The sequence below is a fragment of the Panthera pardus genome, unplaced genomic scaffold (genome assembly GCF_024362965.1).
Source record: "Panthera pardus isolate Hobbes unplaced genomic scaffold, ASM2436296v1 HiC_scaffold_25, whole genome shotgun sequence".
In the NCBI taxonomy this organism is placed as follows: domain Eukaryota; kingdom Metazoa; phylum Chordata; class Mammalia; order Carnivora; family Felidae; genus Panthera; species Panthera pardus.
This window is the reverse complement of record NW_026526821.1, coordinates 15017610-15043708: the sequence shown is the minus strand read 5'-3', so window position 1 is coordinate 15043708 and position 26099 is coordinate 15017610. Positions and strand designations below refer to the sequence as shown.

Below are 26099 nucleotides of genomic sequence, written 5' to 3'. Positions count from 1 at the left end.
GCCCCGCGTCGGGCTCTGTGCTGATAGCTCGGAGCCTGCAGCCTGCTTCAGACTCTGTGTCTCCCTGTCTCTGTTCCTCCCCCACTCACACTCTGTCTCTCTCTCTCTCAAAAATAAAGATTAAAAAAATTTAAATCATTATTACTGCATTTAAATTTTTCTGGCAAAATGAAAATTTTTCTGGCAATTTTTTGTAAGTAATGTCTACACTCAACATGGGGTTCAAAGTCATGACCGCGATATCAAAAGTTCCATGCTCTACGGACTGAGCCAGCCAGGTGCCCCAAAGAGTTGCCAATCTTGTGTCCTTTCCCAAATATTTTTGAACATGTACTGGTCCTTGACATTCAAAATCTGCCAGTTGCTGCTAGAGACTAGCAGCACATTTCAGGGGAACTTTCTGTGATGATGCCAGTGACCTTTAACCTGCACCGTTTGGTGGGGTCGCTGCTAGCCACATGTGGCCTTTGAGCACTGGAAATGTGGCTAGTCAGACTGGGGAACTGAATTTTACCTTTTATGTAATTTTAATTAATTTAAATTGAAACAGGCACATGGGCCTCGTGACCATAGGGGTCGGACAGCCTGGGTCTAGACCAGCCGGTACACAAAGCTGGGAGCTCGGGCAAGGTCTGGGTCTGAGTATTCCTGTCTTTAGCCGGTCATCACTGTCACGTTACAGACAGTTAGAGACATCCGAGGTGCTGAGTTGTGGGGGGGTCAGAGAGGGAGAGGGAGGGGCTCTGAAGTGTCACTTGGCCCTCCTTCCTGTCAGCCCACTGGTCCCCACGTCACTTCTTCCTCTGTGCTCCACACACATTGATTTAAATTTTTTTAAATGTTTATTTATTTTTGAGAGAGAGACAGAGTTGAGCGGGGGAGGGGCAGACAGAGAGAGGAGACAGAACCCGAAGCAGGCTCCAGGCTCGGAGCTGTCAGCACAGAACCCGACGCGGGGCTCGAACCCATGAACTGTGAGATCATGACCTGAGCCGAAGTCGGACGCTTAACCGACTAAGCCACCCAGGCGCCCCTCTACACATATTTATTGAGCACCTACTTTGTACCAGGCCCTGAGAATAAAGGATGCGTGGTCTCCACTGTGGCTCTATCAGAGGGGATTGGAAATGTCTGCGAATGTGTTTGTCTTACACACATCACTCTGTCACCCATTGAGGTGAGGGGCCCTGCTCAGTGCCTGAAGCTTAGAAGAAGCCTGGTAAATGCCTGCTGACTGACTGACTGATTGGGTAGGAGGAATGAAGGTAGGGGTAAAGTCTTCCAGTTGTATTCGAGAGGCCAGGAGAGAAGGTGCTGTTTGCCGAGAAGAGTGCTGGTCCGATTCAGGAGACCCAAGTTCCCGTCTGGGTGCTGGCCCTGACTTGTCCTGCGTTCTGGTTCTTGGCAAACTTCTTCCCTCCTCCAGCCTCAGTTTTCCTAACAGTAAAAAGAAGTGGCTGGGCTAGATCAGGCCTCGGGGTCCTTGCGAGGGACATTGTCAACAGAGGTGGGAAGCAGAAGAACACTTCATCTGTCTTATATACTGGGGATTTCTTGAGATCCAGTTGCCTAAAAGTGTTCTGGGCCTTTAAAAGTTGGGAGACTCCTGAGCCAGAAGAGGATTCCAGAGTTTGTTAGGTCAGGCTGAGGACAGCCTGCGTGGGGTTTTTGGGGAAACTCCTCGGTTCTTCTTACAGACTCCAGATCTGTGCTGGGCCTGCATCTGCCCAGAGATGCGCTTGCTGGGACCTTCCTTCGGACGTGGTGAGCCAATCCCTGTGAGGAACGGGGGCACAATTCAGGAGGGAGCCTTGAGTCTCTCGGGGCAAGAGGGGAGGGGAGTGTACGTCTCACCCACGCAGGGACCGAAGGACCAGAGCCCCAGGGTGTGTGTAACCTGCCTCGCCTCACTCATGCATGACTCAGGCTGAAACTGGACGCTAAGGGCAGTCACTCTGTCTAAGCCTCATAGGCCAGTATCTGCAGCACTGTTCAATTTCCTTCCCTTTGCCCTTGGGGAAAATGCTGTTGCCTTGACAAATTGGAGGTTATCAAGTCTGAAATCCCCCGCTCCTTTTCCACATGGCAAACTCCTATGCAGTCTTCAAAATCTGGCTCAGGTGTTGTTTCTGAAGCATTCCCTGACTTCCGACTTCTCCATAGAATCAATTACCCCTTGGGCGCCTGGCAGGCTCAGTCAGTTAAGCATCTGCCTTTTGATTTTGGCTGAGGTTTGTGCGCTCAAGCCTGAGTTGGGCTCTGCGCTGAGTGTGGAGCCTGCCTGAGATTCTCTCTCTCTCTCTCTCTCTCTCTCTCTCTCTCTCTCTCTCCCTCTCTGCCCTCCCCTGCTCATACGTGCTCCCTTTCTGTCTCTCAAAATAAATAAATAAACATTTTAAAAAAGAGTTAAGTACCCCCTCTTCCAATATGCAGACTCTGGAGCCAGACTGCTTGGGTTTGAACCCCTACTTTGCCGCTTAATAGCTGTGTTTCCTTAGGTGAGCTACTTAACTTCTCTGTTGTCTCTATTTCTTCATCTGTGAGACGGGAAAAATAATAGCACCCGCTCACTGAGTAGCTGTGAGGATTAAATGAGTTAATACATATAAATACTTAGGACAGTGCCTTAGGATAGTATGAATTAAAAAAAAGCTGATTAGCAAGACTATTATTTTTCTGTGCTTAAGAAACACTTGTGAATATAGTGAACACAGTGGATAAGGGTCCTGTCCTCATAACCATCTCAGCCTGTGGGGAGAGATAGATGAATAAACAGGAAATTCACTCTGAATTATGAAAAATGCCACAGCAAGGGAAGTGGTGGAGGAGGGGAGTCATGAGAGCACAGAAGAACCCCACTTCCCAGGTTGGAGTAATCAGCAGTATTTTCTTGGAAGAAATGATCTCTCAGCTGAAATAAAAGATGAATAAGATTTAGCCGGACACAAGAGGAGGGCAGAAAGGGGAGGTGTGGAAGGGTTGAGGCAGAATGGGGCGGTGGAAAGTGCAAAGGTCCAGGGGCCAGAGCGTGATGCCTTCTAAGAATGAAGTAGGAGGAGTGGAGGAGGTGGGTGGGTGCCCCCCTGTGTGTATGCTGGTTATTAAATGCATGTCTTTGTGATCTGCCTTCCTGGTTTGTGAGCGCCTACAGGACAGAACTCACATTTCCTTTCATTCCATATGCCTGCCTGATGCCCAGCACCCAGCCCAGCACTCAGCAGGGCCCCAATAAATGTTTACTGAATGGGAATGAGAGATGAGAACCTTGCCTTTCCCATCGGGGGGCCATCCCCAGCAACCTTTTCCATTTGTTCATCCTTGTGAGTGAGGCATTCTTAATAGCCCTGGGAAGTCAAGTTCATTTGTTTGTTCAGAAATTGTCATCTGCTGTGCAGCCCCAACTCCTGTGAATTGGATGGTTCTGTCAGGACAAAGTCAAGTTTCTGACCCAACCAGGTGATGACAGGTCCCACTCCTGTGAGTCCCTCTCTGGATACCATTGGTGCCTGTCACCTTTCCAGCTTCTGTGTGCATACAGATCACCTGGGGTCTGTTCAGGTGATGCAGATTCTGATTCAGCAGGTCTGGGGCCTGGCCTAAGTTTCTGCATTTCTTTTCTTTTCTTTTTCTTTTTTTATTTTGAGAGAGAGAGAGCGCTCAAGCAGGGAAGGAGCAGAGAGAGAGGGAGAGAGAGAGAATCCCAAGCAGGCTCTGTGATGTCAGCACAGAGCCCAGCGTGGGGCTGGAACCCACGAACTGCGAGATCATGATCTGAGCCGAAATCAAGAGCATAAGTCTTTTTTTTTTTTTTTTAATTTTCTAAAGTTTATTTATTTATGTTGAGAGAGAGAGCACACATGTGCAAGCAGGGTAGGGGCATAGAGAGAGGGGAGACAGAGAATCCTAAGCAGGCTCAGCACTGTCAGCACTGAGCCTGATTTGGGGATTCAGCTCACAAACCAAGAGATCATGACCTGAGCGGAACTCTTAACCAACTGAGCCACCTGGACGCCCCACATTCTGCATTTCTAACAAGCCCCCCATGTGATGCTGAAGCTGTAGGTCCAATAATTACACTTTGAAAAGCAAGGCGCTAGACGATGACATTTTTCCTGGTCACGGTGCTGAGGGTACAAGGAGGCCTTGGCTGGCAGGCTAAGGAGTTTAGTCTTTATTCTGGAGACACTGGGGGGCATGGAAGCTTTCTGAGGGCTGAGCAAGAAGCTGAATCTGGGGTGTGGGTGCTGGGGGCTAGGGGGGCTGAGCTATAGCACTACCAGGTAGGAAATGGTACCTCCACGCAGAGGGTGGAGGGTGCTCTGGGCTGAATTGTGGCCCCCCCCCCATTCATATGTTGAAGTCCCAACTCCTAGGACCTCAGAATGTGCCTGTATTTGGAGACAGGGTCTTTAAAGAGGTAATTAAGTTAAAACAAGGTCATTAGGGTGGATGCCAATCCAATATGACTGGTGTCTTATAAGAGGAAGAAATTAGGACACACAGTTGTTCAGAGAGGGGACCATGCGAAGACACGAAGACTGCTGTCTACAAGCCAAGGAGAGAGGCCATAGCAGAAACCAACCCCGTCGACACCCTGGTCTTGACCAGGATGTCCCTGGGGGGCTCAGCTGGGTATTCCAACTCTTGGTGTCAGCTCAGGTCATGATCTCATGGTTCATGAGTTCGAGCGCCGCGTTGGGCTCTGTGCTGACAGCGCAGAGCCTGCCTGGGATTCTCTCTCTCCTTCTCTCTCTGCTCCTCCTAGGCTCTGTCTCTCAAAATAAATAAACTTAAAAAACCCAAAAGGGTCTGTTGTGTAAGCCGCCTCCCCCCCAGTCTGTGGTACTTTGTTATGGCCCCCGAGTAGATGAATACAGATGGATGGATTTAAGAGAATTATACAGTTTGTCACCTGTTTGGATGACACGGGAGATGGGGTGGGGGGGCACACTATAGGATTATATACAGATGGTTGGGAAATTGGGAAGACCAGGGAGGAAAGAGTGCTATGAATGGCATAGAAGCAGGCAAGGGAGGCTGGGGGGAGGAGTGGGGCTGGAGAGAAGCGCATCAGAACCAGACACTCAGGAGGGTGGAGGAGAAGGAACAGAATGGTCCTTGTGTCAACTGGGGGCCTTGGCTGCAAGCAGGCAAAACTGGTTGGGTCTACCTTAAAAAAATGAAAGGGAATGGAAGGGAGGAGAGGGGAGGGGAGGGGAGGGGAGGGGAGGGAAGGGAAGGGAAGGGAAGGGAAGGGAAGGGCAGGGAAGGGAAGGGAAGGGACTGAAAAGGATTCTGGAGGCTCCCAGCAGTGATGTGAAGGCTCAAGACCAGACTAGGAAAGTGAGCCAGAGGCAAAGGAAGCTGGCCAGCTGTGAGCAGGGCGGAACCATGCTGCAGAGACAGACCGTGAGGACTTGAGGGTTCCTGGCACCCCCTCCGCTTGCACCCGTTAGCAGGTTCCTTCCCAGCCTCCAAAGGGGTCTGGAAAAGATATTCGGTCCGGGGTGGCTCTCATCACTGCGTAATCAGATTGTTGCTCCCATTATAAAGATGAGGACACTGTGTGAGTGGGCAAGGGGCAGGGAGAGAGAGAGGGAGGGAGACACAGAATCCGAAGCAGGCCCCAGGCTCCGAGCTGTCAGCACAGAGCCCGATGCAGGGCTTGAACTCATGAACCCTGAAATCATGACCTGAGTGGATGTCTGACGCTTAACCGACTGAGCCCTCAACCTGGGTTCTTCTGAAGCTGGGAAGGAATCTCACCTACCCCTCCCCCCCCCTCCCCCCTCTCCGAAAGCCTCTACTGCTGCTCTCGTCTTTTCCCGTTGGAGAAATCCCGCATTGCCTCTCATTAGGAGCTGGGCCCCAACCGCTGGTGCTAGACCTCGGGAGGACTCCTGCGTCTGCCTTCCTGCTGCATCCACGCTGAGCCCGTGCTATCGGCCCTTCAACCTGGCAACCCGGCTTCAGGTGTATCAAAGTCCCAGCGCGGCAAGAGGTTCAAACACATCTCAGCAGGCTTCGCGAATTTATTAGTTTTATTTCTCTCCTCCCTTCCCCCCGCCCCCAACAAGCCACAGGGTTGGGCGTTGGAGGAGGAAGGGGGCCCCTGGAGCTCAATATGCAAATGTATGCAGATCACATCTAAATGAGGGTGTCCCAGGATTAATGGGAAAGAAAGGCAATCAGAGCAGGCCTGGGGCTCTGCTGAGGTGCAGCCAGGAAAGGGCTCCCCGGGGAGGGTGTCTTAGGCTGTTTCAGAGCGTGTTCTTTGAAGCAATGTCTCTGCAGCACAGGGGAAGGAAGAGCTGCGGAAATTGGTTCTGGATACTTCCTGGCAAAATGTTCTTGGTTGCTTCAACTACGTTGCGGGTGGGCTGGGGGTGGGGGGGTAGAATCTCTGAGCCTCTCTCAGTTACCACGGCCTGCAGAGGCTGCCCCTGCCACTGATTTCTAAACCAGGGGAGCTTTGCTAACACCCAGTTCTGGGCCCCACTGATTACTGAATCCGAATCTCTTCAGAATCTGTATTTTTTTTTTTTTTTTTTTTTAAAGTCCACAGCCTTGGGAAATACTGGTACAAACCAGGGGTTCTTAGTCTGGAGTCTCTTACAGGCTTCAGGGAACCCGTATAGGATTGTTTTCAATCCTGAGTCACGGGTCCTTTAAAAAAATACAAAAACAAATAAACCCACAACGATGCCCAGGCCACAACCCAGACTAATTAAGTCAGAATCTCTAGGGGATGAAACCTAGGCATCATTATTCAAAAGAAAATCCCCGGAGACTCCACAATGAACAGCCAAATTTGAGAAGCACAGTTGAACAGGTACTCTCATAAGACATTTGTTATGAGAACCTATGTTCTCTTTTGGGCTGTGTAGCTCCAGGCCCTCTACCCGATATGCAAGTTTCAGGAACCTCTCCTGGGAAGCAAACTACCCTTAGGGCTGGTGTTCAGCTGGTAAGCACAAGTTGTTAAAATATTGAAACATTTCCTTGCCTACGCATTGGTAACAGGTCCTACTCTGAGCCTTCTAAATGCCCCAGAGCCCTAGCGAGCAGCCCCTTCTCCCAGACTCCTAGAACTGCAGATCCAGGAACAAAAGGGTTAATAATAGTCACCCCCCTTTCCCCTGCCCCCCTCCAATGAGGGGCCTCTTGAAGTTCCTCGGGAATCGGTCTGATCCGTTGGGGTCCTGGTTGTTAAATATTTGAAGTCATTAGTCCTTATAGTGCTGCGGGAAGCATCAACTTCACAGTCAGAAAGGCTAATTTTAGTACTAACTGTGTGACCTCGGGGCGAGTGGCTTTTTCTCTCTGAGCTTCAGTTTCCTCATCTGGAAATGGCTGTAAAGCCCCTCCTGTCAGCAGGGGGATGCAGCTGGAAAGCAGAGGTTTCACACTTGAGCCTGCATCAGAACCACATGGCAGGCTTGTTAGAGCAAACATTGCTGGGTCCCACCCAGAGGTGCTGATTCAGTAGTTCTGAGGTGGAAGCAGCAGACCATCTGCATTTCTACCAAATTCCCGGTGGTGCTGATGTTGCTGGTCCGGGGACTACACTTGGAGAACCGTGGAACTAGAAGATGCATGAGAAAGTAAGCCTGGCCAAGAGGACGGGCTCAGCGCAGGTTTGGGAAAGGGGCAGTGAAGTCACCAGTTGTCCTGTGCGCAGTGTGGACTTCTCCCTCCTACTCTGGTCCCAAGGCTCTCGATTCATCCGGCCAGGACCGACTGGATGTTTACCCTAGGGTTCATTTTTTTTTTTTTTTAAGTTTTATTCATGCATTTTGAGAGAGAGAGAGAGAGAGAGAGCGCGCCTGCAAGCAGGGGAGGGGCAGAGAGAGAGGGAGAGAATCCCAAGCAGGCTCTGCACTGTCAGTGCAGAGCCCGACAGGGGGCTCGAACCCAGGAAACTGTGACCTCATGACCTGAGCTGAAACCAAGAATCCGATGCTTAACTGACTGAGCCATCCAGGTGGCCCCCCCGCCCCCCTCAGCTCCCGGGATGAATGTTCGACCACTGAATGTTTAACCTGGGATTTCCAAGGAGTAAGGCTTTCCTCAACCCCCTACCCATTGTGAACAGGACCAGATTTAGACCTTTTTAGGGGCTGCTACCCCTGAGAATATGGTGCCCTTCCCCATATGTCATTCAAAACAAAACAACGCCAAACCCTGAAATGACTATATAAGGAAATCCCCTGAAGATCCGACTTTTCCCATGCCGGCTACTGTAAGGATTTTTTCCCCAAATATCGAAAACAGTCTTTGTGACAGGGAGCGATGAATAAGCAAAGCACAGACGATTTTTAGGGCAGCGAAACTACTCAGTATGATAGCACGGTGATGGGGGCACGTCATGCTGCATTTGCCCAAACCCACGGAACATACACAGGGAGCCCTGGTGTGAACTGTGGACTCCAGGGCTTGCGCTATGTCAATGCAGGTTGACGGGTCACACCAAATGTCCCACTCTGGTGGGGGAGGTTGATGATGGGGCAGCTCTGCCTGTGTGGGGACACGGGGCAGGCGGGAACACTCTGGGCTTTCTTCTCAATTTTGCTGTATAGCTAGTAAAGCTGCTCTAAAAAATAGAGTCTTTTTTAAAAAAATATTTATTTGGGGCGCCTGGGTGGCTCAGTCGGTTGGGCGTCCGACTTCGGCTCAGGTCACGATCTCGCAGTCCGTGAGTTGGAGCCCCGCATCGGGCTCTGGGCTGATGGCTCAGAGCCTGGAACCTGCTTCCGATTCTGTGTCTCCCTCTCTCTCTGCCCCTCCCCAGTTCATGCTCTGTCTCTCTCTGTCCCAAAAATAAATAAACGTTAAAAAAAATAAAAAAATAAAAAAATATTTATTTATTGGGACAGCGCAAGGCGGGGAGGGGTAAAGAGAGGGGGACAGAGGATCTGAAGCAGGCTCGGCGCTGACAGCAGAGAGCCCGATGCGGGGCTCAGACTCACAAACCGTGAGATCATGACCTGAACCGAATGAAGTCGGACGCTCAACCGACCGAGCCGCCCAGGTGCCCCTTAAAAAACAGAGTCTTAATTTAAAATACCAACCCAACAAACAAAGAATCTTTTAAATGTGTATTTTGGGGCTGCACCTGCTTTGCTGGGAACCCATGCATAGCAGTGGGGGATACAATGTCAAGGTAACTGGTCCCAGGCCCAGTCTCTTTCCGGGTCAACTGGCACATCCCCTCTTATAGACACAAACCTCTCACTGTAACGGAACCTCCCTTAGCCTGTTCTCTGCCCTGTCCAGCCCTGCTTAATATTTTATTTTCCTTTTTATCCCCCCCATTTTTCTCCCTACAGAACCCAGCCAAATATCCCACACCCGTTCTCTCTGTTGATCCCTCCAGCTTGGCTTCTGGGGACCCCACCCCGCCCCCAGGCTGCTTCCCCCACTGACTTCCTTCTTGTTAGATCCAGTGACCTGATCTTAGCACGGGATCTGGAGTCAGAAGGGCTGGGCGGGAGCTCTGTCACTCACCGGCTGTGTGACCATGAGCAACCTGAAGCACGTCTCTGGGCCTCGCGTCTGCCACCTTGAAAATGGGCCACAGTCTCTGCCTCCTGTGAAAGCTCAGACTCAAATAAAATGGTAAGAAGTTCCGCCGTTGGATACAAATCAGAGGTAATAAGGTACGGGACAGCGCTGGAGAAAGAGTTAAGTGGATTGTGCATGGACTGTGGAAATGGTTGCCCACCGAGGTGGTTAGCAGCACATGCCGAATGTGGTGGAAAGAACAGGGTGCTGGTGCCAGGTCTGGGTCGAATCCCAGGCCTGCTCCTGGCTGGTTGTGGGGACCCGGCAACTCCCTGTGCCTCACGGGTTCCTCACCAGTGAAAGAGGTTTGTGAATCCTAATTCTTAGCAGAGAGAGCATTAAAATAGCAGAATCATGATGGCTAACGTTATTTTCGGTGTGTGTACCTACTGTGTGCTGAAAACTCGCAATGTATACTATCACTTGATCCCCACCACAACCTTTTGGGTGAGGACTGTCCTCCCTCATTTTACAGATGAGGCCATGGAGGCACAGACAGGCAAAGTGACTTGCCTAAGGTCACACAGCCAGATGTAGTAGGAGCTGGAATTTGAACCCGGGAGGTCTGATTCTGAGGTCTACACTATATGGCTTCCTTTTGGAGGAGCTAAATAGAGATAAGGGGGAGGCATGAGATTATTATTAAGGCCTCTGAGAATCGACCTGGTGATTGCCACTACCCGGGGCTAGTGTGGGTGGGGGCGGGTGCTTGGGTGGTGCTCTATCCCTGGGGCAGTGTCTTACAGTATACCCACACCTTTCTGCTTCATCCCAGACAGAAATGTCTTTCTCATTTCCTGCCAGGGCATCTCAGGCCTGGCCGCCCCTCCCTTCTCTGGCAGGTTCAGGAGGAACAGGGTTGGAATTCCCCATCCTAAATCAGGGGAGAGGTTCCTCCCCTCGTGAGGCTGACCCCAGTCTGGGGGCCTGGTGTTACTAAGGGCAGCCCGCAGGGCTGTGTCATCCAGCTGGTGACTCAGGGCTCCGGGGTCGGCCCCCTCCCCATCTTACGGGGTCTCCACCTGAAGGAGGGGCTTAGAGTCCAAGCTATGACCCTGGTCAGGGTCAAGGGGTGCCCACCTGGAAGAATATCCTGCTCTCTGCCTCCTCCTCTCCCAGGGCCTTGGCTAAACTTGTGGTATTGGAAGGAGGGGCTGAGGGAAGTGGGGAAGGGGATGTGGTAACCAGAACCACTTCCTGCCATTGCCGTGTTGAAAGCCAAGGTCTTCCAAGTTCCTCTTGATGGGGGCTGGGGAGCCAGGGGATAAAGGAGGAAGCTGGGAGGGGGGTGAGAAAAGGAGGGGTCTTGTTTGGATTAACTCCAGGAATCAAGCCAGAGGCTCCTGGCTAGGTGCCCTCTTCCTGTCCCCCCCCCCCCCCCACAATTTGGTCAAAACAGCCAGCTGCCTAGAGGCCATCAGAATTAAAGCAGCAGCAGGCACTTATTCCATGTGCCAGAGACTTTGTATCTGTTAACTCATTTGATCCCTACAACTCCATGAGGCAAGCACTATGATCACCCGTTTTACAGATGGGGAAACTGAGGCACTGACAGGTTATGTCAATGACCCAGATCACACAGCAAGCTGGTGCCAGAGCTGAGATTGGAACTTAAGTAGCCTGGCTCCAGAGGGCAGGCTCATAGCTGCCACTCCTTACTGTCCCACCCATGCCGTCCCCGGCTTGCTCTGGTACCTAAGAGAGGTCAGTTCTCTACTCTGGGCCCGCGGTTTCCTCATCTGCATAATGGAGGTAGTCGGAGTAGATTGGTACACTTCCCTCTTGTGACGGTTGTCTCTCTGGTAATTACTTATTCATTCAATTTCTCCCGTACTGGACTCTGTTCCACTACCACAGTGACAAAGCTATCTTGGTCACTACCGCATTCCCAAATTCTTAGCACAATGTTTGGCCCATAAAAACTCAACAAATACTTGAGTAAATGGTCTTTACAGCCTTGAGGATCATCATCAACGGTTTGAGTATATGATAAACGTTTTGAACTCTTTATATAAAAAAAAAAATCAACGTACATCAGTGGTTCTGATGAACCAACTGGCAGTGGTTTTGTCCCTCCCACCCACCCAGGGGACATTTGGCAATGTTTGGCAACATTTCTGGTTGTCACAACTGGCAGGGGGAGGTGCTACTGGCATCTAGTGGGTAGAGGCTGAGGAGGCTATGAAACATCCCACGATGCACGGGACAGACCCTCAAAACAAAGAATTATTGGGCCCCAAATGTCAATAAATAAATAAATTTGAGAAACGTAACATACATACATAGATATGACATATTTTGTACAATTGATGGTAAGTTGGGGGTGGTTCGTGGATTCGCCTAAAGCTTGTGTCTGCCACCAGGTGAAGACCCCTGGATTGGAGGGTCTCTTTGTTTCCATCTCTAAAATGATATTGCTCAATGACCTTGAACTCTCAAATCTGTAATATAGTTCCCCTGGGTCCCCTGTCCTAGCCTCTGGTTCCCCAAAGGCGTGAGCCTGCTCCCTGTTCTTCTGTGGGTGCAGGGAATTAGGGGAGAAGGTGCCGGGTTTGAGGTCTCTTCTTCCTCCCTGCCTCCCCTGGCCATGTTGGTTCCCTGTAAATGGTGGTAAATATGAAAGACTTCAGAACCAGGCAGCCTTAGGCTTGAATCCTGGTTCTTCGAATTAACTCTCTGTGTGGTCATAGGTGAGTTCCTTAACTGCTCTGAGCCTCATTGTCCTCCTCTAAAAATAGGAGAGGGTACTCGTTAAATCTACCTCGCAGGTGGTGGAATGAGATGCTTATAAGCAACTTCTCACAGTAGTCTACGCAGTGAATCTCAAGAAATATATTATTATTATTATGGCTTGGAGGTGAAGTGACTTGCCCAAGGTGACACAACTGGGAAATGGCAGAGCGGGGACTGAACACCAGATCTAAAGTGGATGCCCATTAATTAGTGAACTCTAGAGCTTCAGCTTTTCTAGAAGGGAAGCGAAATGTCCTCATCTCGAAGATTCATTTATTCGATAAGCACAGAAAGTGCGTGGCACGTAGTGAGCCCTTTAAATCCAGCTTATTGGATGGCTAGCGTTGCCCTTCCCAAGGGATTCCTCCCAGAAGGCAAACACAGATCCTTCCCCACCAGGGCTGGCTGGGAAGAAGAGAGGGAGGGAGGCACAGGGGTGATAACCGGGGCTACAGCTTGGGCTCCTGGAGAAGGGCTGGAGAACTGAAGTTTCCCCAAGATCGTCCCCTCTCCACCATTTTGTAGTTGAAGAATCCAAAACCCAGAGAGAAGAAGACATTTGTTGTAGCTCAGATTAGAACCCAAGACCCTTGGAGTCTCCTGATTCCAAGTTGGAATCACCATCTTCGCCCAGGTCATTAAAAGCAACCATGGCCATTCTTGAGAAATTGCACCATACACTGGAGTAAGCACTGTAGGTATTTGATCTCATTTTATCCTCCATCAATTTAATTTTTTTATTTTTTTTTATTTTATTTATTTATTTATTTATTTATTTATTTTATTTTATTTTTTTTTATTTTTATTTTTTATTTTTTTTTTTAACGTTTATTTATTTTTGGGACAGAGAGAGACAGAGCATGAACGGGGGAGGGGCAGAGAGAGAGGGAGACACAGAATCGGAAGCAGGCTCCAGGCTCTGAGCCATCAGCCCAGAGCCTGACGCGGGGCTCGAACTCACGGACCGTGAGATCGTGACCTGAGCTGAAGTCGGATGCTTAACTGACTGAGCCACCCAGGGGCCCCCAAAGGGTCCTTTTTTATAGCTGAGGAAACAAATTCAGAGTGGTAGGACATTTGCCCTAGGCCCTGAAGGAAGAGAGTGAGGCCTGTGTGCTGGCTTCCAGATGCCCTAAACTTCCCCCTTTACTGTCCTGAAAGACTCAGCCTGTGGAAGACGGCAGAGGGGGGGGGGGGGAGGGGGTGCCCTGGGGAAATCCCGCAATTCCCCAATTCCTGCTGCTCCTTCCATCCCTAGGTGAGGCAGGGAGAGGAAGCCCCCCACCGTCCCCCTTGAGAAAGGCCTCAAGGGAGGAGAGGACAGAGCCTAGCAGTGTGGGGAGGGGCCCATAGATGGGGTGTGACTGGGAAGGGGGAAATCTCTGGGTTCAGGAAGAGGCCTGGGGAATCTTTCATCCCCTTCCCTTAGGCTGACCGCTTGGGGCCTTCAGGCACAGAGCTCAGGGAGCCCTCCAGCCTCCCTTCCTTGCTTTCATTCAGTTCTCCTAAGCTCTGCATTTTGCAAAACCCAACCCTTCCCCTGCGGGCCTGTGGTTTCCTGTGGGTCTGGGGTCCTGCCTGACTTGGCAATGGGACTGTGGGCAGTGGGGACAGGAGGAGGTGGTGTAAGCCCTTTGCCTGCTCATGCTGGGGCTGCCCCCCCCCAAACACACCTCATCCCCTGAGTCAGCCCCCGCCTGGCAGGGAGGGGCGGGGTTACTGATTCAGTTAATAGCGCCTGCTTAAAGCCCCCACAAGGACAGCTGCACCTAGACACCGCCACCCTCACCATGAGCCCCAGGCAGCCCCTGGTCCTGGCGCTCCTGGTGCTGGGCTGCTGCACCGCCGCTCCCAGACCAGGCAAGCCCACCGTTGTGGTCTTCCCAGGAGACGTGCGAACTAATCTCACTGACAGGCAGCTGGCAGAGGTAGGCTAATACCCCTGCATGTAGTTAGGGAGGGCTGGCCAGGAGTCTCAGGGAGGGCGTGAGGCTTCAGAGGAGATTCTATCGGGCAAGTTGAGGGTGATGGTCATGCCTGGAGGACAGAGGTATCTGGGATCAGGCCCTCAGGGGTCCTGTGGAGGCTCTGGATGGGTGATGGCCAGGAATGGCTAATAAGGGTTTCCTAGGTGGGTAATGGGACATGATGGGGGTGATGATGCTTTGGAGGGTTCTGGAGTGGGGTGAACAGGGGTAAAGGCTAGGAGGCCCTGAGGTAGGCTGGGCCAGGGGCATGCAGGGGTGGGAAGGAGATGAGGATGTCTACAGGGGAGGGAGTTAGTGGGTGGGCATAAGCACAGGGTACCAAGTCCTGGAGAGCTGATAGTCCCCGAGTGCCTGGAGGATGGAATCCTGGCCCGTTAGGGCCGGGTAAGAGGGCTCTGGAGTATCTCTGCCCTTCCATCCACAGGAATATCTGTTTCGCTATGGCTATACTCATGTGGCAGAGATGAGCAACGACCAGCAGTCCTTGAGTCGGGGACTGCGGCTTCTCCAGAGGCGCCTGGCTCTGCCTGAGACTGGAGAACTGGACAGAACCACCCTGGAGGCCATACGAACCCCGCGCTGCGGCGTCCCAGACCTGGGCCAATTCCAGACCTTTGAGGGCGACCTCAAGTGGCATCACCACAACATCACGTACTGGTGCGCGGCAGGGCCCCCGAGAAGGCGGGGGAGGGGGACGGGAGGGCCGGACCCCCGGCCGGCGGCGGCGAATTCGTCCCTCAGACAGACCCCTAGGTTTCGATGTGCAGCCTGGGGCAGGTGGCTCCGCCTCTGAGCCCTCTGTTTCCCCTTCAGGGAAGTGGGCCTCGCAATCTGAGTCTTCCTGCTAGGGCCCCTGTGAGTGTCCCAAGAGAAAAATGCGTCTGAAAGTACCTTGTAGGTGAAAATGTGGAACGCAGGGAACATCGTGCTTGCTGAAGTCGCTGAGACACCGGGTGTCGCTACCGCCCCGGCTCCGGACTCACTTCGGACCTCTACCCTCTCGCCTTTCACCTGTAGGATCCAAAACTACTCGGAAGACTTGCCGCGCGACGTGATCGACGACGCCTTTGCCCGCGCCTTCGCGGCCTGGAGCGCAGTGACGCCGCTCACCTTCACGCGCGTGTACGGCTTCGAGGCAGACATCGTCATCCAGTTTGGTGTCAGGGGTGAGAAAGCGAGAAGAGGGAGGCCGGGAGGGTCTCGGACGGGGACAGCGGAGGGAGGGCCGCGGAGAGAGGAGAGCGGGCACTGGACCCCGCTTGGTCTCGCCTGTCCCTGCAGCCCTGGCCGCCTCTGGCTTTATGCGCCCCCTCCTGCCCAGACACGGCGCAGCGCGGGGACGCAGGGCTCGGACAGCTGCTGTAGGCGGGACCTCAGCCCACGCTCAGGGCAGCGCACGGTCTGCACGACTGCTCTCGGCCAACCCCCTCCTCCTGCACCTGCTTCTCTAGAGCACGGAGATGGGTACCCCTTCGATGGGAAACACGGGCTCCTGGCACACGCCTTTCCTCCCGGCCCAGGCATTCAGGGAGACGCCCACTTCGACGATGAGGAATTGTGGTCTCTGGGCAAGGGCGTAGGTGAGATCCCGAGCCGCCCCGGCTCGCATTCCCTTCTCTTCTCACGCCCATCGCCAGCCGCCCTGACCCGGTGCCCCTTCTCCTGCAGTGGTTCCCACCTACTTCGGAAACGCAGGTGGCGCCGCCTGCCACTTCCCTTTCACCTTCGAGGGCCGCTCCTACTCGGCCTGCACCACGGACGGCCGCTCCGACGACATGCTCTGGTGCAGCACCACCGCCGACTACGACACCGACCGCCGGTTCGGCTTCTGCCCCAGCGAGAGTGAGTGCGGGGTCGCGACGGGGGTGAGGGGCTCCCACCACCCTCGAGGGTCCTAGGTTTTAATCCCGGCTCGGCCACTAGCGCTGTGTGGCCTGCAAGTGACCCTCCTGTTTTCTGGGCCCAGTTTCTCATCTGTGAAACGGGGAGAGGAGGAATGGAGTACAACCGATGGTCTGTGGGTCAATAAACTCGCGACGTCCTCCCCCCGCCCCCCCCCCCCCCCCCGTCCTCCCCTCCCCGTAATTGTATGGGCTTCCTCAGGACTCTACACCTGGGACGGCAATGGAGAAGGCAAGCCCTGCGTGTTTCCGTTCACCTTCGAGGGCCGCTCCTACTCCGCCTGCACCACCGAGGGTCGCTCAGACGGCTACCGCTGGTGCGCCACTACGGCCAACTACGACCAGGACAAGCTCTATGGGTTCTGCCCAACCCGAGGTACCTCTGCCCCGCCTACCAGACTCAGCCTCGCCCCCGCGTTCCGCACTGGTCCCCGAAACGTGGCTCCCCCACCCATCAGCGTGTCTCTCCACTCTTCGTTGGTCCTCAGGATCACCGTGTCTCCGCCCGCGATCACAGCCCCTCCCCCTGACTTCCACTTGCCCCCGCCCCGCCGCATCCCTGTGCCTTGGCCTTTCAGCCCAGACAGCTTCCTCTCCCTTAGTCTCAGGTCCCCAGGCCCTGCCCACCAGCCTAGCCGGGTCTCAGCTGTGTGCCCCCAGCACCCTAGGCTTTTATAAAAAGGACACCAGGGGGCGCGCCCGGGTTACTCAGTCGGCTGAGCAGCCGACTTCATTTTGTCTCAGGTCATGATCCCAGGGTCATGGGATGGAACCCCGTGGCCTCCAACCCCCAGCTGGGCATGGAGCTTGCTTAAGATTCACTCTCTCTCTCACACTCCCTCTCCCGCCCCCTCTGCCCCTCCCCCACTCGTGCGCGCGCGCGTTCTCTCTCTCTCTCTCTCATAAATAAATTAGTAAGTAAGTAAATAAAATAGGACACCAGGATTATCTAGCTCCTCTTCCACCAGCCTCTGGCCCCTTATTGGGCCCACTCACCTGGTTCACCCAGCACCCTTTGTCTCTCCAGCTGACTCTACAGTGACCGGTGGCAACTCCGCTGGGGAGCTGTGTGTCTTTCCCTTCATCTTCCTGGGCAAGGAGTACTCAACATGCACCAGGGAGGGCCGCGGAGATGGGCACCTCTGGTGCGCCACCACCTCGAACTTCGACAGAGACAAGAAGTGGGGCTTCTGCCCGGACCAAGGTGGTCAGGGTTCCAAGGTTGGGGGCAGCGGTGTTGGGGGAGGGATGGCCAGGGCTGGGAGCTCGGCTGGGCTCACATCTCAAGGTCCCTTTTCCCTCCAGGATACAGCTTGTTCCTTGTGGCAGCCCATGAATTCGGCCATGCTCTGGGTTTAGATCACTCATCAGTGCCAGAGGCACTCATGTACCCCATGTACAGCTTCACGGAGGGCCCCCCCCTGCATGAGGACGACGTGAAAGGCATCCAGCATCTGTACGGTGAGGTTATTGGGCAGGGATGGAAGGAAGGGCGGTGCCTTTGCTCTTGTACCGAGAATGGGGAAATGGGGATCAGCGAAGTGGGGACCCCTCAACATTTATCTGCGGAAGAGCCTGGGGTCAGTGGGTCCAATTGCTGTCGGGTCAGTGCTTGGAGAAGATGATAAAGAGCCCAGATTCTAGAGTGAGACAGATGTGGGCTCAAAAGCCAGTGCAGCCACTTCCAGGCTAGGTGACCTGTGGTACGTGACTTCACCCCTCAATTTTCTCACCTGTGAAATGGGGCTAATAATGTTACCTGCCTCATCGGGTTGTGAGGAGGTTTAAGTGAGTTCCAATATTGTCTGACATATAGTAAGCACCGTGTAAGTGTTTAATATTTGTATTGTTATCATCACTATGATCATTAGTATTATTCCCTCATTTTAAAAATGGGAATATTAAAGAATCCATTTGATTTTTTTTTTAAGTCAAATGAGCTAATGTAATTTTATAAAGCTCTTAGCACTAAGTTTGCCACTCAGTTTGAGTGCTCAAAACCCAGTTCTTTCCCACTAGCCTGGAGAGGGGGAGAGCTCCTGCATGTCTTGTGTTCATAGGGCCTGGCCGGGACCTGACATAGCCCAGGGATTAGATAAGCATGATCGGAATGGAAGGTGAATGTATGAAAAAAAAGCCAGCCTGTGATTGGGGGAAGGTAGGCTCCAACATCTAAAGTGAAGACAGTGAGTGCCAGGGGCCTCACTGATGCGTTTTGGGGAACATTCGTTCCACCAGCACAGGTGTATGTAGCAATAGGTCTCATCCAGTGTCTCTCTTTAGGTCCTCGCCCTGAACCTGAACCACGGCCTCCAACCACCACCACACCTGAATCCCAGCCCACGGTCTGCGCTACGGGGCCTCCCACCACCCGCCCCCCAGAGCGCCCCACTGCTGGCCCCACAGGCCCCCCTTCAGCTGGCCCCACGGGTCCGCCCACTGCTGGCCCTTCTGAGGCCCCTACAGTGTCTTTGGATCCAGCAGAAGATGTATGCAACGTGAACATTTTCGACGCTGTTGCGGAGATCGGGAATCTTCTGCATCTCTTCAAGGATGGGTGAGGGGGCAGGGATATGTGGCTGGGGGAGGGGACTCAGAGGAGGGCCCTGCCTGCTCCTCTCCACCCACTGGCCTTCGGTTCAAAGTTCAGTGGCCCCCTGGTCCCTTCTCTCATTCCCAGGAAGTACTGGCAGTTCTCTGAGAACCCAGGACGCCGGGTGCGGGGCCCCTTCCTTATCACCAGCAAGTGGCCTGCGTTGCCCCGCAAGCTGGACTCCGCCTTTGAGGACCCGCTGACCAAGAAGACTTTCTTCTTCTCTGGTTAGTTTCCTCCTTTCTCCTCCCCCGCCCCCGCCCTCCTCATCCTTGCGGATCTAGGAAGACCGGCAGATCGAGTAAAATCCGTGAAACATTTTATGCGGATTAGGAACAGGCGCCCCCTTCTGGCGGGTGCAATTGAGCAGCTCTTCACCGTCCTCGTGCGCCGTCCGACCGAGCGGTGGGTTCTGCTCCTTGGGCACCCAGATTGCCGGCAGGTCGGGCGCGGAAAGGCCTCGCTGGGTTCTTCCTCTTGACATTCAAGGACAATGTGTGACCACTCCCTGCCCCCAGACCGATGTGGCTCTCCTCCCCCGCAGGGCGCCAGGTGTGGGTGTACACAGGCGCGTCGGTGCTCGGCCCGAGGAGTCTGGACAAGCTGGGCCTGGGCCCGGAGGTGGCCCAAATCACTGGGGCCCTCCCGCGCAGCGGGGGTAAGGTGCTGCTCTTCAGCAGGCAGCGCTTCTGGAGGTGAGAGGCTCGGCGACCGCCGGCAGGGGGACCCCGGGCGCCGTCCGCCCGCCCTCCGGCTCAGCACCTGTCTCTTCACCGCCTTCCTGCAGGTTCGACGTGAAGACGCAGACCGTGGATCCCAAGAGCGCCGGCCAGGTGGATCAGATGTTCCCCGGCGTGCCCTTGAACACGCACGACATCTTTCAGTACCAAGGTGAGGGCTGCTGATGGGGGTCAGGTCCCTCCTCGGGACACTTCCCACACTTGCCTGCCTCAGTGATTAGTCAAATTCTGAGGGAGAAAAAAAATCCCCTGGAGACTGAGGCAAATGCTCCAGCACAGGTACATTCCCCATAGAGGCAGGGACCTTTCCCAGATCATAAAGGGACACAGAATTAGAACCCAGATTTCCTACCCACCCACCCCCCAGATTTCCTACCCACCCCACCTCCCAGCTGGAGGTTTACCGCCTCCCCCCCCCCCCCCAGTACAGAACAGTGGTTTGCATGGAGGCTCATTCCTCTATTAGACAATATTTATCAAGTGTTATAATATGCCAGGCATTCCGCTGACACTGGAGATCCAGTGATAAAAAAGGCACTTCATTTCTCTGCGTCTTTGGGCAAGTCACTGCTGCTCACAGAACCTGTTTCCTCATCTGTAAAATGGGGACGCTAGCTGGGGTTTTCCTTGTCTTTCACACCACTCACATGCAATCAGCTGACAAGTTCTGTTGACTCCACTACCAAAATGTTCACTTCTCACCATCTCCCTTGCAAACACCCTGGTTCAAGCCATACTGGTTGCTCAATACCATTACGATATTCTCTAGGAGTAGGGAGTGGTTAGGAGTAGAGGGCCATGGTCTTGGGGGGAGACTCCAGACCCATTCCAAGGTAAAAACAAACAAACAAAAGAAAACTATGGGGATCTGATCTGCTCCTCAGACCCTCCCAACACTCTCCTGTCATTTCCTCTGCTCCACACCACCCACACCGGCCTCTGGCTGCTCTAAACACAGCAAAGTCAAGGTCACACCAAGCTTAGGGCCTTTGTGCCAGCTGGTCCCTCTGCCTGGAGGTTTTCCCTCAGAGTGTCACTGGGCTGCCTCCCTTTTGCCCTTCGGGTCTCAGTACTTAGGCTACCTTTTCAAAGAGGCCGTCTCTGACCCTTGTTCTGTATTCACTGACTTGCTTTTATTTCCTTCATAGCTTTCTACGTTGCCACAGTCTCATTTATTAAGTGTTTGCTTGTTAATCATCTCTCTTACCCCACTAGAGTGTAAACAGCAGCAGAACTGAGATCAGGCCTGCAGTTTTTCTCTCTGCTGTATAACAGTGCTTAGCGCTATAAATATTTGATGAAATGAATGAACGAGTGAATGAATGAACGTTGAGTGAATTGTTCTGAGCACGTGCTGTGTGCCAGGCTCTGTGTCCAAGGTGCTTTGGACGTGGAGGTGTTCTGCCCTCCGGCATCTCTGTGGGGGAGATGGAGGCGTCGTATGAAAGATCTAGAAAGGGCAAGAGGGGCGATTGTAGAGATCTTGCTCCTGTCTCTGTGTGTGTTTGTGGGAGGGTTGGAATCACCCCTCTTGGGCTTGTCTTTCCCCTGCAGAGAAAGCTTACTTCTGCCAGGATCGCTTCTATTGGCGTGTGAGTTCTTGGAACGAGGTGAACCAGGTGGACCAAGTGGGCTACGTGACCTTTGACCTCCTGCAGTGCCCCGAGGATTAGGGCTCCCCATCCTGCTTCAGCACTGCAGAGTGGGTCCTCTGGGGACCATCCCAATGGGGAAGGAGCCAGTTTGCCGGATACAAACTGGTGGGTCTGTTCTGGAGGACAAGGAGGAGGTGAGGTGGGCTGGGCCCCTCTCTTCCCACCCTCCTCTTTTGTGGGAATATTTTTAATAAACTTGAATTCTTTAACCTTGAGGAGCAGATTTCTTTACGTATGTATGCGTGCATGTGTGTATGTAACGGATAGGGCGCCTCCTGTGTGCCAGGTAGTGTTCTAAGCACTTCATAAATATTAACATTCATCCTTCCTATTAAGAAGATATAATGTGATTACTCCTATTTTACAGCTGGGGAAATGGCCAACCTATTATTCATTCATCAAACATTTATTGAGCCCCTGCATGGAGCCAGGCTGTGTGCCGGGCCCTGGGGAAGGAGAGATGAGTTGGACTATGTTTCTCTCCTCAAGGACCTCTCAGGGTCCTCCAGCTGCAGGGCCATGAGTGCCCTCAGGACTTGCTTAAAATGCAGACTCCAGGCTCTGTCCCCAGAGAGTCCCACTCAGTTACCAGGATGATTCTTTGCGGGGTGGGGGTGGGATCACCCTTGGAGAGTGTGCCACGTGTGGTCCTTTATTCCAGAATAATGGCGCATCTCTGTGATTCTGTATGTTGTGGTTGAAGGCGGGGAACGTTCCTCAGCCAAGATGACGTCTGAACTTGAATCTGGAAACATGAGCAAGAGATTCTTCCCATGCAGGTGGAACTGTCTTCTTACAGGGTAATCTACCACAAACCATTACACCTAAAAATGGGCCTACTCTAACTCTCACACAGCGTGTGCACAAAACGGCAGCTAGAAGGACATTGATTGCAGCATGGTCCCAGTAGTGAGAACCTGGCAAAACCTCAGTGTGCCGAGGTCAGGCGGGGGATAAGTGAAATATGGATCACAGACATGATGGTGGTAGCTACCCCGGGCACACTGACTCTGCCAGACACGGTTCCATGTGCTTTATGTGTGTTGACACAGCTAATCCTTACAACAACCCTAGCAGACAGGTACTACTCTTACCTTATAGGTATTATTGCCCTCCCCCCCTCCCCCCGTTGTACAAATGAAGAAACTGAGGCACACAGAATTACACAACCCACCTGAAGTCCCATAGCCAGTGAGCGGCCACAGTGGGATTTGACTGTAGGCTCTTGGGGCAAATGCTGGGAGAGGAGAAAAAGTGGCGGGGGGGTGTTTGGGGGAAGTACAAATGGCTCAGAACTCTTGTGTGTGGTTTTAGGGGGTAGATGAGAGGGGAGCAGAGAGGATTCTGGAACGGTTGAGGTAGGAACGTTGGTCTGGACTAGATGAGAGAAGGTCGGAGTGCCAGGCTGAGGATGCCACAGGACAGAGAGGGACTGGACTGAAGGGTTGGGGCAGGTGAGTGGAGGCGATGGGCTTGTTCAGATTGGATTGCCTTCCGAACTTGGGCCCAAGTGGGAGCGTCCTCCTGAGATTCCTTTGGGTGGACTCACACCCACCTCATCCATTTTTTTAAGATTTTATTTTTGAATAATCTCTATACCCAACGTGGGGCTTGAACTTACAACACCGAGATCAAGCGTTGTATCTTCTATCGACTGGGCCAGCCAGGCGCCCCCCACCTCATCCATTTCTTACTGAGAAATGACCCATTCCCATGGGCATACAGACATTCCCTCAGAAGGCTTGTTTAAAGCCCCTCTGAACCTCTCTCTCTCTCAATACAGTTCCATTTCTCTACCTCTCGCCCCCACCCATAGTAAAACTTCCCAAAGTACAGTCTCCACTCACGGTCTCCACTTCCTCAATTTCCATTCCCTCTGCAACCCTTTCCAGCCTGACTTGCACACCTCTGAAATCTTTCCTTTCAAAGCCACCTATGCGTTTCCTGTAGCCAGGTGCCATGGGCACTCTGTGCTCATCCTACGCATCTCTCAGCTCGTTCGACACAGTTGGTAATGCCCTTGTTCCTGAAATTTTTCTTCACTCAATTTCTGGGTCACCCCTTCCTGGGTCTCCTCCCAACCTCACTGGCGGATTTTCCTCTTTGCGACCTCTAGATGACAGCACGCCCTTGGACTCAATCCTTGGATTTCTCTGCGTACACTCATTCCCTGTGATCTCGCCCAGCCCTACAGCTTTGTATCTCTCTACTAAAGACTCTCAAGTTTATATCCCTAGCTTTAACCTCTACCCTGAACTCCAGATTCCTATGTTCAAGGGCTGACTCCGCATGCTCCTTAGGTGCCTGACAGTCTTCTCAACCTAACGGGTCCAACTGAACTCTTTGGCTCCACCTTCTGAACATGCCTCTGTGTTAGTCATCACTACCTTGATAAAGACATCACCTGCTTTCAGTCAGTCTTAGAACCCGGTCGGTCCTAAAATCTAGGTATCTGTTAAACTCCTCATTCTAGTAAGTTTCTCAACCTGGGCACTCTTGACATTTGGGGTCAGATTTTTTTTTTTTTGATTGTGGGGGACGCTATAGGCTGTTTGGTGTCCTCCTCCAGGAGGTAGCGGGATCGTGGACAGATGGCAGGCCCACTCAGGGTCAGTCCACATCTCCCCGCCTCATGTCCCAGTGTGGGGGTGTGGAGATGTGATGTGCAGGGAGGAGATGGGGAACGTGTGGCCGACTTAGGGCAAGCCTGGATGGCACAAGTGGCATCTACCCACTTGATGTTCAGTAACACCCCTCTCCAGTTGTGACGATCAAACATGTCTCTGAACATTGCAGGCGTTCCTTAATGGGCAACACTACCACGTTGAGAACCATGGCTCTAATACAGTAGACATACGGACAAGTCCACATGTCATAAGGGTACATTTTAACATACACTTTCACATACTGAACACAACAGATCAAGAAACAAAACGTCAGCGGCGCCGCGAGAGCCCCTGTCATTCCCCCTTGCCATCGCTACTGCTCCACACCAAGAGTTACCACCCTTGTTCTAAGAGCTGACATAGATTTTGACTAGTTCTTACTTTATTTAAATAGTGTTTTGTGGTATGTACTCTTGTGTCTGGCTTCTTATGCTCAAGGTTACATTTGCGATCATTCGTCTATATTGTTTGTGAATTATAGGTTGTTCATTCACGCTGCTGTATAGTTTTCTACTGTAAAGATGTTGTGCTATGTTTTTTATCCATTTATTTTTTTATTTGCCCATTTTATTTATCCGTTTTATGGTTAATGGGCATTTCGTTAATAGCCCAATTTGAGGCTCTTAGGAATAATGCCACTAGAAACGTTCTTGTAAATGTCTTTTGGTGACCAGGGGCAGCCATTTCTTTGGGGCATTACCTGGTTTACCTAGTACAGCGATTAATGATGCAATTAGAAATGTGTTGAGAAATTGCATAACGAGAAGTAGGATATTGTGTATTCAAATGTGTTAAATCTTACTTATTCATACAAGTGCTTTGGCAGGGCACATACTTGGGGGTAGAATTGCTGGGAAGATAGGTATGTGCGTGTTCCGCTTTAGGATGTATGACCAATTTCCCAAAGTGGTTCTGCTCATCTGTACTCTCACCAGCGATGCATGACAGTTTCCATCCATGCAACGTCCCAGGCAACGTCCAATTCAGCAACGGGGTCTGTAGGTTTTATTTCCAAAACGTATCTTGAATAGGATACCTGCCACCACTCTAGCCAGGCGTTCATCGCCTCTCACGTGGGGGTCTGCAGGAGCCTCCGAACTGGACTCCCAGTTCCCACTCCTGCCCTTCTTTAGTTGAGTCTTTGGGCAACAGCCAGAGTGATCCTGTCAACGTAGAAGTCAGATCACATCATTCCTTTGCTCAAAAACTTCCAATGGCTTCTCTTGTAAATTAAAAAGGAATCTGGGCTCCTCCCTTAAACTTTCAAGAGAACACAGGATCTGCCCTCCTCCCCTCCTTCATCTCCTATCACTCCAGCCTCCGTTCTCTCTGTTCCAGACACACTGGCTTTCTTGCTGCTCCCTGAATGGTCCAGGCTTATTTTCGGCCCAGGGTCTTTCCACTTTCTATCTTCTCTGCTGGAGCGCTCTTCCCCCAGATCTTTGCATAGCTGGTTCCTTCTCATCAGTGAGGTTTCAGCTCAAATATCACATCTTCTAAGGGATCTTCTTAGATCACCTTCTAAAGTAGTCCTTCCCCCTAGTCATTAACCCTGGGCACTATTTTTTTCTCCTTAACATGTACCATAATCTCAAATTATCTTGTCTATGCTTTTGCTCACTTACAATCTTTCTTCCCTCACTCCTCATTAGAATTAAGCCACATGATGGGCGCCTGGGTGGCTCAGTGGGCTAAGCCTCAGATTTTTGTTTTCTGCTCAGGTGATGATCTCGCGGTTTCGTGAGTTTGGGCCCTAGTTGGGCTCTGCGCTGGCAGCCCAGAGACTGCTTGGGGTTCTCTCTCTCCCTCTCTGACTCTCCCCTACGTGCTCTCTCTCTCTCTCTCTCAAAATAAATAAACTTAAAAAAAAAAAAGAATTAAGCCACAAGAGGGCAGAAAGCCAGTGAATCTCAGTCTGTATCCCCAGTGCCTAGTACCGTTGCCTGAAACACAGGAAAGCTCTCAAGATGTGTTGAGTGAATGAATGAGTGAATAAAACCCAGGTGTTTAGGAGACCCCAGCAGAGGTGGGCCCGGGCTCCTGGAGCCACACACTGGGGCCCCCGGTGTAGGGACAGCTCTCAGCTGCGGGTGGGATCCTCAGGCGCTTCCCGGAACTGAGAGCCCATGGACTTGAAGCGAAATGGCTACATTCAGAGGCTCAGCACAGCGGGCACTAGGACCCTGCGCGGCGCCGCGCCCGGTGGGGGGCGGTGGACGGGGGGGAATCCGCTCTTTCTGTCTGCTGGAGCCGGGCTGC

The 26099-nt window shown here is 52.5% G+C and overlaps 1 protein-coding gene across 1 annotated transcript; it reads left to right on the top strand.

Moving 5' to 3' along the window:
- The first annotated feature begins 13755 nt into the window (after positions 1-13755).
- On the top strand, positions 13756-21387 carry MMP9 (matrix metallopeptidase 9). Its single transcript, XM_019458289.2, has 13 exons — positions 13756-14225; positions 14710-14942; positions 15303-15451; positions 15737-15865; positions 15954-16127; positions 16389-16562; positions 17214-17390; positions 17492-17647; positions 18470-18743; positions 18867-19006; positions 19324-19474; positions 19567-19670; positions 21074-21387. Exons 1-13 carry the CDS (start codon positions 14088-14090, stop codon positions 21190-21192), a joined length of 2118 nt encoding a protein of 705 aa, XP_019313834.1. The 5' UTR covers positions 13756-14087; the 3' UTR covers positions 21193-21387.
- Positions 21388-26099: the final 4712 nt, after the last annotated feature.

Bases quoted from the DNA above. Each gene is read 5' to 3' on its own strand.
- MMP9 (XM_019458289.2), top strand. From the start codon at position 14,088: ATGAGCCCCAGGCAGCCCCTGGTCCTGGCGCTCCTGGTGCTGGGCTGC. The intron at 17,391-17,491 runs GTGGTCAGGGTT...TTTTCCCTCCAG, and splicing joins GGGCTTCTGCCCGGACCAAG to GATACAGCTTGTTCCTTGTG. The intron at 18,744-18,866 runs GTGAGGGGGCAG...TCTCATTCCCAG, and splicing joins CTGCATCTCTTCAAGGATGG to GAAGTACTGGCAGTTCTCTG.